This window comes from Chinchilla lanigera, unplaced genomic scaffold (genome assembly GCF_000276665.1).
Source record: "Chinchilla lanigera isolate Chin_1 unplaced genomic scaffold, ChiLan1.0 scaffold00070, whole genome shotgun sequence".
NCBI classification, from domain to species: Eukaryota; Metazoa; Chordata; class Mammalia; order Rodentia; family Chinchillidae; genus Chinchilla; species Chinchilla lanigera.
In genome coordinates, this window is record NW_004955471.1 from 5,804,068 (window position 1) to 5,818,533 (window position 14,466).

Genomic DNA, 14,466 nt, shown 5'->3' on the forward strand with positions numbered 1-14,466 from the left:
ATTTCTTCTTCCTCTTCTTCTTCCTTTTCTTTTTTTTTTTTTTTTGGAGACAAGGTTTTGCTGTGTAGTTTAAACTAACCTTGAACTCATGGTGATCCTCCTGCCTCGACCTCCCGAGTACTAGGATCACAGGCATGCACCACCATGTCCAGCTTCTTAGACATTTCTTGAAAACATTTTAGTTTTACTTCTTCACTGTCACGTTTTAGATTACATCGTAAACTAAAACTCATGAGGAATTTTAAAAACATGAATAATCAATTGTTCCACCACCACTTGTTTACACTGCCATTTCCCTCACAGATCTTCGAGTCAGCCCTATCATATCACAATACAGAACTGTATGTAGCCACCTAAGTCTGTTTGGTGACTCTTTGCTGACAAAACAGCGTCTTCATTTCTTATCAGAGTCCATTTTCTTTTTTTGGCCTTCAAAATTGCCTTAGTTCTTTTTTCTCTTTCTTATAAACTTTAGAATCATTATGTTGAATTTCCAGTTTTAATTTTTGTGATTTTAAAAATAAAACTCCATTGATTTTCATGACTGAGTATCAAAGGGGACTGTGACTGGTGGTTTTAGAGACTTAGGGAGCCAGGCCTGGTGATGCACACCTGAAATCCCAGCACTTGGGAGACTATGGTAGTAGTATTACTAGGAGTTTGAGGCCAGCCTGGGGTATATATTGAACTCAAAGCCAGTCTGGACTACATAGTGAGACCATGTCTCAAAAAAAAGTTTAGGGAGACCAAGATTCAAATAAGTTTTGAGAAATATATTTAAGGTTCCTTGTTCTACTGCTTTCTTTTTTTGATGTTGCAACTTATTTTCTTGCAATAGATAAAACATTTGAGATGAGGTAGCTAATTATACAGACCCCATAAGTCACTGAAATCTATAAAGCTTGTGGTATGGTAAAAAGAGTTCCTAATTTTCTATTCATGGCACTGATTGCTAGAGGACTTCACATTATTATCTTTACCGCCTACTTCCCTCTAATTAGTTTCCCAAATTGCTACTCCATGGCATTTTTTCTAGACATTATTAATAGTCATGTCTGAGATAGGAAGTTATGAATTCAAATAATAATTTAAGTGACATGTAATATACATATGACTTAGAGTTTTATAATGCACATTAGAATATCAATGAGACTGAGTAGTATCAGTAAAGTAACAGGTCTAATTTTATTTAATTCATAATTTCACAGGTGTTTCTTTTTTAATTAATTAATTTTTGTCTTTTTGAGATAGGGTTTCACTATGTAGTTCAGGCTGGCCTTGAACTCACTTCGTAGCCCAGGCTGGCCTCGAATTTGCAGCAATCCTCCTGCCTCAAGCCTCCCGCCTTAGCCTCCCAAGTGCTGGGACTACAGGTGTGTGCCACCATACCCAGCTTCACAGATGTTTCTGTACATGAACATTTACCTTTCTTTTTTTTGTTTTGTTTTGTTTTTGGAGCTCAAGATTGGACCAGGGGCCTCATGCATCCTAAGCACCTGCTCTACCACTGAACTTCACCCTCCCACCAAACATTTACTTCTTGACATACCGATCTCCCTATAGAAGAGTGCTCTGGGGGACATCAACTTGGGAAGTGGTGTGTTTAAACTAGTAAGGCAAAATAAGAGTAATTCAGGGACATATTTCTGACTTCCACATTGACCAGTCAGCAACAAGCAAATCATTAAAAAAAAAATCAAACCAAGTAATCAAAACTCTCATCAAGTCTCTTAAAAATGCTTACAACAGTACTTTTTAGCTTGGGTTCTTTAGAGCTGCCCTATACTTGATAAAACTTTCCCTTTAACTTGACAAGAGTTATGCCTCCTTATTTAGCACTGGAATGAAAGTAGAGGCAGATGTCTCAGATTTATGCACCTCTCATTGAAAGCTATTGGAGTATTTGGCCTTGTAAAAACACGAACAAGAGAAATGCATTTCTCTTATCCTTGCGGAGCATCCAGCCCATCGTTCTTCTTGCCAAGTGGCCTGAGGAGAACCAAAAACACGCTGAAATTAAGTGACTTTTGTTTATATTTCCTTCTTTCTGCCCCACAGATGCAGCAGGTATTAATCTGCTTGATGAGGTACTGCTGGCCTGGCGAGGGTATCCCTGCCTGCTGGAGGACAGAACAGTGCACTGCCAGGCTCAGCAGATACCCTGCAAACAAAACAATGCTCTTGTGAGAACATGTTTTTCTTCTTCTTATGGGGTATTCCTCCCTGCTGCTGTTCTAACAAACATACTCAATAACAGTCACGGGCAAGCTTTGGAAAGTCAGGTTCTTCCCAACCTGCAAGAGAAAAATACTGACATTTCCCATTCTCTCCTTGAAATATAGTTGGCATTCATTTATTCAACAGTTATTTGTTAACGGGTTCTTGTGGACCAGCCACTCTACTACCGCTTGAGCTACCAAGACTAACAGCACAGTCCTAGAGAATTTGAAAGCATAAATTAGAGAAGAAAGGATAATCATGATACTCTGGGTGTGATGGTGCATGCTTGGAACCCCAGCACTGCGGGAAGCTGAGGCAGGAGGACTGCAAGTTTGAGCCCAACTTGGGGAATTTGGCAAGATCCTGTCTCCAAATAAAAAGAAAAGTAAAAAGGGTTGGGGATGTAGGTAGTGTGAAGGCCCCAGCACTGCAAAATAAATAATAGACATTTTTTTTAAAAAGGGGCTGGAGATACAGCTCAGTGGTGGAGTGCTCTTGGGTTTAATACACAGTAAACAATCACCATCATCATCACCATCATCACCAAGCACTCTCAAGAGTACCGCAGGCATAGGCTGAAACAAAAACCAGCTGAAGACCTGATCGTGACTTTACGCTGAATAGTCTCTCAGAGATTGGGCAGATAAATATCAAACAATGGATGTTCCAAGAAGCCAAAACTTTTTTTCCTGTTTTTAATTCTATCAAGACTTGCAATAAGGACTCCTAACAAATATTTATTAGCTATTAAATAAGCAAGGGGCTGAGCCATTGGGAACAGTGACTTTCTTAGGTGGGAACCTTCTCTATTTTTATTGCCAGGCGGCTTGTTTAGCTTTCCTTGACAGTATTTGCCCACAGAGTAGGCCACTCCATCTTTGCTCAGTTCTGACAGGAAATTCTTCCTCATACTGTGCACAAACCCACCCCCTCAACCTTCTGCTCACAAATGGGCATTCTGCCCTCTGGGACCTGCTGAACACACTGAGCAGTCCCCTCACTACCACTTTCTTCTTTTTTGGACAGGGTCTCACTATGTAGCTCAGGCTGGCCTCAAACTCCATGTAGCCTAGGCTGGCCTAGAACTCACAGTGATCCTCCTGCCTCAGCCTCCCGAGTTATGGGATTACAGACACGCACTAACACATACAGCCTACCACTTTCTTCCTTGAAAACTTGAAGTTTTCAGAGAAGTTGAGGAAAACAGAACAATTAAATAATATCTACCCCTGTATATGCACTTCTTCTGTTCACCAATCACTAGTAGTTTCCCATATTGGCTTCTTCATCTCTACTTCTGTTTCTATCCTCTTAATTATTTGAGATTAGATTCTAAACATTAGATTACATCTACTCTCCTCCAAGAATGGTATTCCTATTTTATACCTACTAAAGTAAGACAGAGATCTAAACTTTCCTGACTGCCCCCTCTCCAATTCATTTTTTGAGATTTTTTTTTTTAACTCTAAGATTTTTTTTTTAAATATGCCTATTGCATTTGGTTGTCCATGTCTCTTCAGTGTCTTTTAAAATATTTTCCCAGCCTTTTTGTGTGTGTGTTTTTTTCTTAAGTTGCTAGAACTACTCTGCATGTGCTATGTGTGTGCACCACTGGTGGCATCATCTGGACACACGCACTGCCCGCTTGTCTCCCAAGGGATGGTAAACACACTGACAACTTCACTAAGGTGCTGACCACTGGAACCCCATTAAAAAGGTGAAATTCACCCTTCTACAATTAAAAACTAATCTGTGGGTGGTATTTTAAGACCATGTGAATATCTGCGCCCCAACAACTCTTTACAAAAGTATTAGCTGCCACTGATAATCTTGTCTAAGTCAACTATTGAGAACCGCCAGATGGTAATATTCTATATTCTGAATTGTAAAAAATTCCTTCTATATGAATTTTTAAACATCCATTTGTTTGTTTGTTTTGCAGTACTGGGGAATGAACCCAGAGCCTTCACACCAAACTACATCCCTAGTCTTTATTTTTGATTCTGAGACAGGGTCTTGCTATGTCACTAAATTGCCCAGACTGAGACTGAACTTGTGAACCCCAGCCTACATCTCCCAGAGACGGAGGAGGTCCATGCTGTGATTATAGGCATGGACTCCCGTGCCTGGCCAAACATCCACAGAGTTACTCCATTGCCTTTTCCCTTCTGATACTCACAGTGTCCCAAACTTGGCCACTGAGTGTCTTGAAGCTGCCACCTCGTTCTGTTTTTTTTTTTTTTTGGAGTAACCCATTAATTGAATACTTCCTAGCTTTTTATCTCAATAGGAGTCCAGGCTCATCCTGCACTCCCCCTGCCCTGTGATTCTAGTAGACTTTCTCACATACCCAGCTCTAGGTATTTGAGGCCATTGACTTTTTCTTCATCTCAAATACCTCCCCAAACTTGCACCACTACGCTAAATTTCCCTAATTCTTTATATTGCACTTCCTGATTTAGCGTTGACTTTCTCCTTCGCATTTCTTTCATCTTTGCTGCCCCAACTCAACTGCTAGACTAGAGGCTCCATCCTGGCTATGCATTAGAATTACTGGGAACCTGCTTAATATACAGATTTTGAAGTTATTCCAGACTACTGGAGTAGACTCCCTAGAGCAGGACATGAGATTTTGTTTACTAAGCTCCCCACGTGACATCAACAGAGCAATTTAGGGTGTACGTGAGCTTTTCCAAGGCCTTGTAAACCTGGAATTGGATACACTGTAAAAATCTTTTATATAACTAGGTAGAAAGTGTGGTTTGAGAGATACCACCTTTACTTGTATTATGTATTAAACTTACTTCATGGTAAGCAAATCAATGCAAACTCTTCTGGAGGGAGGTGGAGGCAATCATAACGTTTTTGACTTATGATGAATTTATGAAGAGCTAAGTCTTCAAGATTTTTCCAATATACTGCTGAAGTTAATCTTCCCCATCTTTTTATGTTCTACTGGTGTTTCAGTATAAGTATTGACACGAAATATTACAATTTATAGTACTCAATTCATTTGAACCTTCAGTATGTCAAAGTTCTTATGAATGGGGTTTTATCATCCCAAGTATTTTTTTTCCCTACCCTTCCAACTTAAATATGCAATTATGCTCTCAAAGTTTTCTCTTATGCAGCATTTTTGGAGCTATTTTTGTAAACTACTTTAAAATCAATCTTACAAAGTGCAAGTGGACACAATTTATATGTTTGTTAAAACTCCTAAGATCACACACAGAGGAGTGAATTTTAGTATATACCTGAAATATACCTGAAGAAAAAAAATCAGTCAATATTCTAAATATCCAGCTACATGTTTTCCTCAGATTAGTTCTCACTAACCTTTTTGATAATTTCTAAAAAATACATTTTTATTCTAAGTAATGGAGTTATCAGAGAGTTTATATTTTTATTCACTGAGGTCAGTGCAATATGGAGTTTGATCCTTTGACCAAGGATTTGTTTTACCAGAGTTTGAATCTAATGAATGGATTATTACCACTTTATCAGTTGTCACAATGGAAAAACCCCAACAAAACAAAACAAAAAAGTGATGGAATATGGAATAAGAAGGAATTATTATTAGAAAAATTATAATCTTTCATAGAATGATTAAAATTTCTATTATAGTTGGAGGGAGAAAGAGGGAAGTGAAAAGAACTAATATGTATTATACACACATACCAGCCTCCCATGATGAATGTAATCATATGTATTGCAAACATGTACTAAGAAAATTAAAAATTTTAAAAAATATGTATCTAATTTAGCCTGTCAGTCTTACGTAGGAGAGAACATTAGACATATTTCTACTTTTACAAGTTTGAAAAGGTTTTAAGGAATACTCTTCAGTGCCAGTGAAGGCTGGGTGAAACATTTTTAGTGTAGGTGTGAAGCTTCAGAGGTACACCTTTCTGGCCATCTCAAATTACTGAAAGAATGTAAAAGAATTCATGTGTGTCTGTGTGTGCATGTGTGTTATAAAAAGTATAGAAAGAAACACAACAAAATCTTAGTGTTAGCCATCCACTTTTGATTGGTGGAAGGCAGAGCAGATATTGTTTTTTCATTTTTTGTATTTTTAAAAATATTTTCTGAGTTTTTACAGTGAGATATTGAGGTTTTGCTTCGTTCTGTTTGCAGTGCTGAAGACTGAACATAGTACATTCTAGGCAAGTAGCTCTATCGCTGAACTATACTCTCAAGCCTACATTAGTTGTACAATTAGGAAAAGAGTAATATAAATTTGTAAAAATACTTATTACAAGGACAGCAAAATAAGTCACAAAAGGAAGCAAATGAAAATCATCTTTTATGAATATATATCTGTCACTGATAGGAATTCTAAAAGTAAAACATGTCTTCCAAAAAGGCGGTAATTTTATAAAGAAAATTTTTTCAGAGAAGGAAAAGTATTTCCCTTGTGAAGCTTTTCTAAATGCCACAGAAGGTTCCAGTACACAGTAACACTTGGGTATTTGTACTGCCTCCAATATTTTTCAAATAAGAAACTTTATAAAGAATCATTAAATACTGTAAATTCATACCTGGAAGAACGATGCTCTGGTTTATTTCGTTCGTTGCGATCTGCAAAGAAAGAAGACCGTTTTAAGTCAAATGCTCTTAAAAAGCTGTTGAAAAAAGTTCTTCAGTTCCAGCTGCCATACCATTAGGTGTCACAAGGGAGCTGTGTCCTTCCCTGAACAGTGCTCCTCCTTGGAGTGGAGAGGACTTGCTAGTAAGGAGGCAGAAAGGACACAACGAAGGACAGGAGCAGGAACTTTTTATGGTTTGTTAAAATCATCTACTTGGAAAACACATCATTCACAAATATTATTTCATTTAAAAGATCTTTGCTCTGTTAAATACTTTGTGGAAGCCAAAAAAGATTTAGCTAGGAGAGGAAAGTAAGGAAACAGAAGAGCCACAGATTACTCAGCTCAAAAAAATCATTCCATGAATCATGGTTGGCAGAAGATTTTAACAGAATGGGGAGGGGAAAAAAATGAGCAATCAGCTACAACATCTGCAAATACACCAAGGCCAGAACAGCCTCACCCTTAACTCTCTATAATCCAGAACATACAGAAGTTGGGACTTCAGTGTTTCAGTAGTAATTAGATATATTTCTTTCTTTCTCTTTCTCTCTCTCTTTCTCTCTCTCACACACACACACACAAACAAGCTTTTTGATTGTCTACCCGGGGAAGGAGCTTTGGTGGGTAAAGACCAGAAATGCTAAGTGTCCTGCAGTGCTCAGGGAACCCCCAAACAATTATTTCATACCACATGCCAGAAGCGTCAAATGTGAGGAACCTTGGTAGAGGATATGAAATGAGAGCAAAGCTGCCCGACATTCAAAAGTACTTTGCTAGATTGCTACAAAACGCTATTAGTTAACTTGAAGACTATCAAATACAGGAGAACCACAAAAACCACTCAAAGACTTTACTTGTTTATTTTTTGAGACAGGGTCTCACTATGAAGTTCAGGTTGGCCTTGAATTCACTATGCAGCCTAAGCTGGCCCTGGACTTGCACTTATCTTCCGGCCTCAGCCTCTCGAGTACTGTTGTAACTATGTGTAGTTACAACATGCGTAACTATACCTGGTAGTCTTAAAAATCTGAGTAATAAGTTTTCTGGTATTTGTTTAATAATAAAAGACTAAAGTTAAAAACCAGTGTTATGGAAGAATTAACAATAGAAGGCAATATACAAACCATAACACAGTTCTATGCAATTATAAAATCCTATGGAATATTATCAAAATAGTTTCCTAGAGTATCTTGTAAGTTAATGCTAGCAAGACAGAATTTAATGGCAAAGCCTGGATTAGACAGATACTCTTTTTTTACCCTTAATTTCATTGCTGGTAGAGCTATATAAATATTATGATGAAAATGTACTCTAAAAACTTCTAGAGAAATATGAAGGGAAAAAAAGGAACAGGGCTTACACACTTAAATGTATGTACCAATTCTTTCTAAATGGGTTCATAATAAAAATTTTTTTTTTAAGCCAGAGAGTCAGTACACACGAAGACACTGTTTTCTGAAAGATTAACAAGTAGAAAGATTCACAACAAAATATGTTTGTTTAAATATAATGCTATCCAAGTGCATAGTGTTGATGCTTCTGGTTCTAATTTCTCTACATTGATTTAACATTACAGCATCTTTTAAAACTTTGTCTTAAGTTTTACCACTCCCTTAAATAAAATTCTGGTTATATTATAGTAATTTTTAAAAACCATTCCTTTCTCGGTTTTAGTCTGTTAGTTTTGCTAACAAAAGGAACACTAGAAACTGGACAGAGATCAGTCATCCTCATATAACAAAACAATAACTCTTACCTGTGGCTACAGATGAACTAAAATTCTACCCAGAATGTCACCTGCTGTGGCTGTGACCCTAGATTCGTATAGTTTATTAGGCAGAAGGGAGAAACAGGCGCATGATGCATGTAAATAAGCCTCAGCATCCAAGGGCTTCCCTCAGGACCCATTCTGATTGGCAGATGTGTTGTGACCAGTTTGCACAGCTGGAATGCAGCCACTCAGGAAGTGAATGGCTCGAAGCGCTCCTTCACTCTTGGTTACAACAGGAAATTCTACAGTCATTTTTACACTTTCTGCTCTGAGAAAATACAAATGCCTTCCCATAGTACATCTCTATTGAACTAGTAAATAAAATCCAAGAAAATAACTGTTAGAGGACATTTTGCTTAGTGTTATGGTTCCTATGTAAATATGCACAGTGCTTATTATATATTATTCCGAGGAGCCTACATAATTGATAATTTGAAGGTCAGGGTAAATTACCCATTACTTATAATATTCCCCACTCCTCATCTCTTGACAATGGAAAATAAACTGAAACACATGTTCGTTCTCAGCTTTGTCTTTTTTCTCAAAGTACACAAATAACTGGATTTTGTCAGAGAACCAAATCCTAGCTTGAATGTACATAAATATGTGGCAGATAGTGTCTGTGTGTAGTGTGTATCTGTCTTGCACTCTTGTGCTTTAAAAATATGTATTTTAAGTAATTTTTATGATAGCCGAGAATATTGTGCAATTTTGAAGAAATATATTACAGGAAATGTGAAGTTTCTGGCAAAATAATAAGTTGTTATTATTTTGGTCCAAAAGCCAAGACTGAGAAAAACAAATCACTGAGGGAAGATTTGGGATTGGCTTTTTTGCCAAAAATAACAAAATATTTAGATAAAATCCCCTTAAGAATGAGAACAGATCAACAGCAACATAGAAATACCATCTTGGCTATATACAGTGCTTTTGGAGTATGAACTTTATTTATTTCAAATCAAATACTCTTTAGCACATTCCCTCAATTTGTTTTAGAGTTTCTAATTTTGAAAAAATTAGGAGAAAATATACTTGTAGGGACATTCTGAACTTTTGCATATTTAGAAATCATATGAATAACTTACTAGCTCAAAGTCTCACTTACTAAAAATGTTATTAAAAACAAAATGCTGTGACTCTTCAAGTTTTCTGCCAAACACTGCACATAATATATTAACTCCAGGGACCCACCAAGCAGAGTATGTGATTTAGTTCACTCAGAACATTCTCAGTGTGAGGGTAAGCACGGGTGAAGAACTATGTAAAGTCTGTTGGCTTTGAAGACCCGTGTATATCACACATGCGCACACACAGCCCTTGTTACACCCATCCATGCCCCTTAGTCCATAAAGCTAACTGCAGCAGTCGAAAAAAACCTGCAAGCAGAAAACAAAGCCAAGCTGCCCCAGTCTGTTGATGGCTCTCTATAGGTAAATATGGGACAACGGACACTGGCAGGAGTGAATTGAGGGGACTGGAGAACAACTGAGCGAGTGGTAAGAAGTCTTGTAGGTCAGAGACTCTGGTGAGACTCCAGATTATCCACATTTTCTTTTTTTTTTTTTTTTGGTTTTTCTCTGGTACCGGGAACCGAACTCACGACCTTGCACTTGCCAGGCAGGCGCTTTGCCGCTGAGCTAAATCCCCGACCCCCAGATTATCCACATTTTCCTTTTGTGATAACTTCTAGTTCTAAGTAATCTAGGTATATATGATTCCAATGTTTATGTACTTAGGTGTTATATCACTTACACGGGAAGGAGTGCACACTGGCAGGAGCAGTTTTGTGGGAACGGCCAGACAGATTCTACTGATTTGGAATCATACGAGTTGATTCTGAATCTAATAATGACAAACATTTTGAAGTGGAGATGGCAAAAATGTAAATGGCCAACTCAGAACCTACCAGAAGAACCTGTTCAGGCTTTGACGATTTGGCTTAATCACTTAACTGAAAAAAAACAACCAAACCTCACTGAGTAGGGGATATAGGAGAGATACAGCTCCCAACCTTGGTGTAAAGTTCATGTTCCCTGAAATCAAAGAATAAATTCCAAGAATGATGGAGATTAAGAGTGGGAAAGATTTATTGAGAGAGGAAACAGGACACACGCAGGTGCTAAAGGGAATGAGGTGCACACAGTTGGGAGCTGGGGAACGGGAAACAGGAATAGCTGAGAGACAGGAGGAGTCCCGAATGGGCTGCTGCCAAGATCATCTCTCTGAGAAAGTTTCACAGAACAAAGTCATGAAGTGGGTACAATGTGGATTAAACTGTAAACAACCAATAAGATTACAAGTATAGCCGTTTAGCTAATTTTGATCTAACAGAGAAGTAGGACACATAGCAAGGGCATGTGGATGACATTATTAACCTTGGTGGATATTCTGTAGTCTTAATTGTTTCAGGCTTAGTCTTGGTGGGAGAGGATAACCCACTCCTACTGAGATAATGGTCTAATTCTATGGGAAATCCCAAAAAGGTGTTAGCAATTACATAAACCTCAAACTTCCGTTTATACCTCAGGGAAGTATGTGAATCTGGCTATTGTGACTTTAATCTCGAGGTCTTGCCTTCTTCAGATGAGCCTCCACCAGTTTTTTTTTCTTCCACCACAGTTTTGATGTGTTCTCATCTTCTGCACCAACTCCTTGAGGGCCTAACCCTGTCTGACTGCCTATTAATTTTTATCTAATTTAGCTGCTTGTAATACAGGGACTGATTTAACACTAAAGTCAGAAGTTTAGAGAAGCTGTGAACTGTTTTTTAAAATTAGGAGCAAGACTCAAACTCCATGATGAATATATAGATATATACTCACAATAAAGGAGGAGGTAGGGTTTTTTTTTTGGGGGGGGGCCTTTTTGAGACAGGGTTTTACTATGCAGTTCAGGTTGGCCTTAAACTCACTTTGTAGCCCACGGTGGCCTTGAATTCAGTAATCCTCCTGCCTCAGCCACCAGAGTGCTGGGATTATAGGCATGCACCACCATGCCCAACTGATAGGCTTGTATCTCATATGGAACAAAATTTCTCTTTAGGAAGAGTATGATCTATAAAGACATTCTGTAGCATACTTCAAAAGCATTATCATCAAGTTCCAACCTGGGAGCGTGAGTGTGTGCATTTTTTAAAAGGGTTTTACTATGTTAAGTAGGCTGGTCTCAGACAATCCACCTGCTTCAGTATCCTAAAGTAGCTGGGACTACAGGTGCACACCACATTGCCTAGTTTATTACATGTTATTTTAAAACCTTGGACCATTCTGACATAAATTCTCTGTGCCATTTAGTATCAACCAAATGTTCTATTTGAGCCTCTGAAAGAGAATCATCCATGTGTCAGTTAAGGTCATTTTGGTTAATGTCAGATTGAAACAGGAGATTAGGGCACGGAAGAGCTGGCTGGGGAAGTTTAGGTGTGATCTGTTAATCACAAGACCCTGGAACACATGCACAGATCAGTTCCCAAAGCCCTGCTCCTGAACTTCTCTGGAGGACTAAAGCAGGTTTTCAATAGGGTGGTCTAGACCTGACATCAGCACGGCATGGGATCCCAGCACCGTCTTCCTGGACCTGTGTGTAGTCCTCATGAGTTTCCTCAAGATTTGGGCAATATAAAAGGACACAGATGCCAAGAACACCTTCTTGTGATAGCCTGTCCTCCTTTCCCCAGGGTATTCTTTTATCTTGCTTTTTTCTCTTTAACTTGGCCCAAGCTTGCTCTGAAGAGCAGGTTTCTCTCTCTCTTCACTTTTTCAAATACACTTTGCCACTGCTTTTTGTTTGTTTCGCTAAATTCTTTGTTCCAGATGAGAAGAACCTGGAGTCCAACTCCAGAAGGAGAGGAGAGCATCCCAGAACCTGGTAATGTTTATTTGGCAAAGCACATTTAGAAGGAGCTACCTGATAACATTTTGGCTTAGCCAGCCAGGAGAATGCTTTCAAGCCAGGTGATTCCGACAACAAGATCACATATGCAGGGGCAGTCTGGTAAGACTGCAAAGAAACTGAAAAATTCCCATTGCCTAATGACTTCATGGCCGTCATAACACCATCATAGTGCAACATATTATTCATGTGTTTGTGCTGATGCTCATATAAAAATATCTAACTGCCAGTATGCTGCCAGTCACATAAAAGTATAGCACATACAATTATGTACTGTACATAATACTTGATAATGATAATTAATGAACATACTACTGGTTTATGCATTTACTTCTGCACTTATATTGTTATTTAGAGTATATTCTTTCTACTTATAAAAGTACTGTAAAATAGTATATCATGTTACACTGGGAACAGCCTCATGTAACTTGTGTTTACTGCATCTCGACTGTATCAAAAGGCCTCATCAAATAACCAGCCTCTGCCACCTACCTAGCCTTGTATAAACACTACAGAATGCACACAAGGATGGAACTCCCTAGTGGCACATTTCTCACATGCTACAATGTGTTCCTATCACATATGACAATGTCGGTATTTGCAAAAACAAGGTCACTATCTTTTCACTTATGATAAACAGATTAAATAAAACAATGAACCCCTCCATTACATAAGACATTTATGTGTTTTTTACTTGGTGACTATTTAAAAGGGCAAAACTGATTCTGTGCAGTCACACTGTGAGTGGAATTTTATATATCAAGTATCAGGGTTTCAAAGGTATTTCTACAAACTTTAAGCAATTCTTTTATTTATGCCCAGAAAACCATCTATCTATCTAGCTAGCTAGCTAGCTATCTACCTATCTACCAGCCAGTACTCCTACAAAATTACTAACACCAACTAATACCTCCCCTTTCTAATTCCATTTGAGGGGCTGCGGGTGTAGCTCAGCGGCACAAGCAACTGCCTGGCAAGCACAAGGTCCTGAGTTTGATTCCCCGTACCAAAAAAAGAAGCAATCTCATTCCATTTGATCGCCCTATGCAGGTGTGCCTCCAAACTGACTTTTATTCATTTTTGAGAATCCCATAGTGACTAGAATAGTATTGCGCTAACTGGCAGGTTTTAAATAAATATATATTTCTTGTTGTTTAACACACTAATGAACGTAAGAAAGTTTCTATTCTCTGTGTTGAAAAGGCAGAGAAATTAGAGAACCTCTGTAAGTAACCATGCAGGAGAAAAATGAGGCATTTAAGAGACCTCTACATGACTGTGGCCCATGCTTCTGTAAGTGGGAAAGCCCAGACTGTGGGAAATTAATCCCAAAGTGCCTAAACTCACTGAAATGTAGGATCCTAACCACAGGCAGGGAAAAACTGGAGACGGAAGGCAAGTTTTTTGATATAAGATTTATATTTCAATGGAGAAGCAGGCTGCCTTTGAATCCTGACTGGATTTTCTGGTTCCAGGCTCTTCTTCAACCCAGCCACAATACCAACCAGATAAAGCCAAGCCTAAGAAAAAGTACAAATCACATGCCATAAATCCGAAGAAGAGTAACTGCGATAATCCAGTGCCATTCTCAGCATATTACCTGTGTAAGTAAGCACTCCATTGTCAGCGGCCACCATATTACTAGAAGACCAGCTGTCAGCTATGCAGAGTGACCAATACTGTAGCAACTGCACACATTATTTAATCTCTTTAAGCTTTAGTTGCCTTATCTATACAATGAGAATGTGAGCTTCACAGAAGACAAATAAATTAAACCTTTGCTCAGTATTAAGAACATAAAGTCTGATACTATTCTTATTATTTTTTGTTTGTTATTTTGAGACAGTATCTTGTTATGTTGCCCAGGTTGGCTGTAAACTCCTGGGCTCAAGTGATCTTCCTGGCTCAGCCTCCCAGTAGCTGGGACTAGAGCTTTGCACCACCGTGGCTTACTCTATTACATTTCATACCTGCCTCAAGAACAACTTCCCC

At 38.4% G+C, this 14,466-nt stretch overlaps 1 protein-coding gene across 4 annotated transcripts in view; it reads right to left on the reverse strand.

The window, feature by feature from the left end:
* Sh3d19 (SH3 domain containing 19) overlaps positions 1-6,801 on the reverse strand; it is a gene marked incomplete at its 5' end in the record, with an annotated part of 86,566 nt that extends 79,765 nt beyond the window's left edge. For all 4 annotated transcript variants that reach the window (XM_013522887.1, XM_013522886.1, XM_013522885.1 and 1 more), the window contains 1 exon segment: positions 6,762-6,801. In XM_013522887.1, coding sequence (XP_013378341.1) covers positions 6,762-6,801 — 40 coding nt within the window.
* Between the last annotated feature and the right edge of the window lie 7,665 nt (positions 6,802-14,466).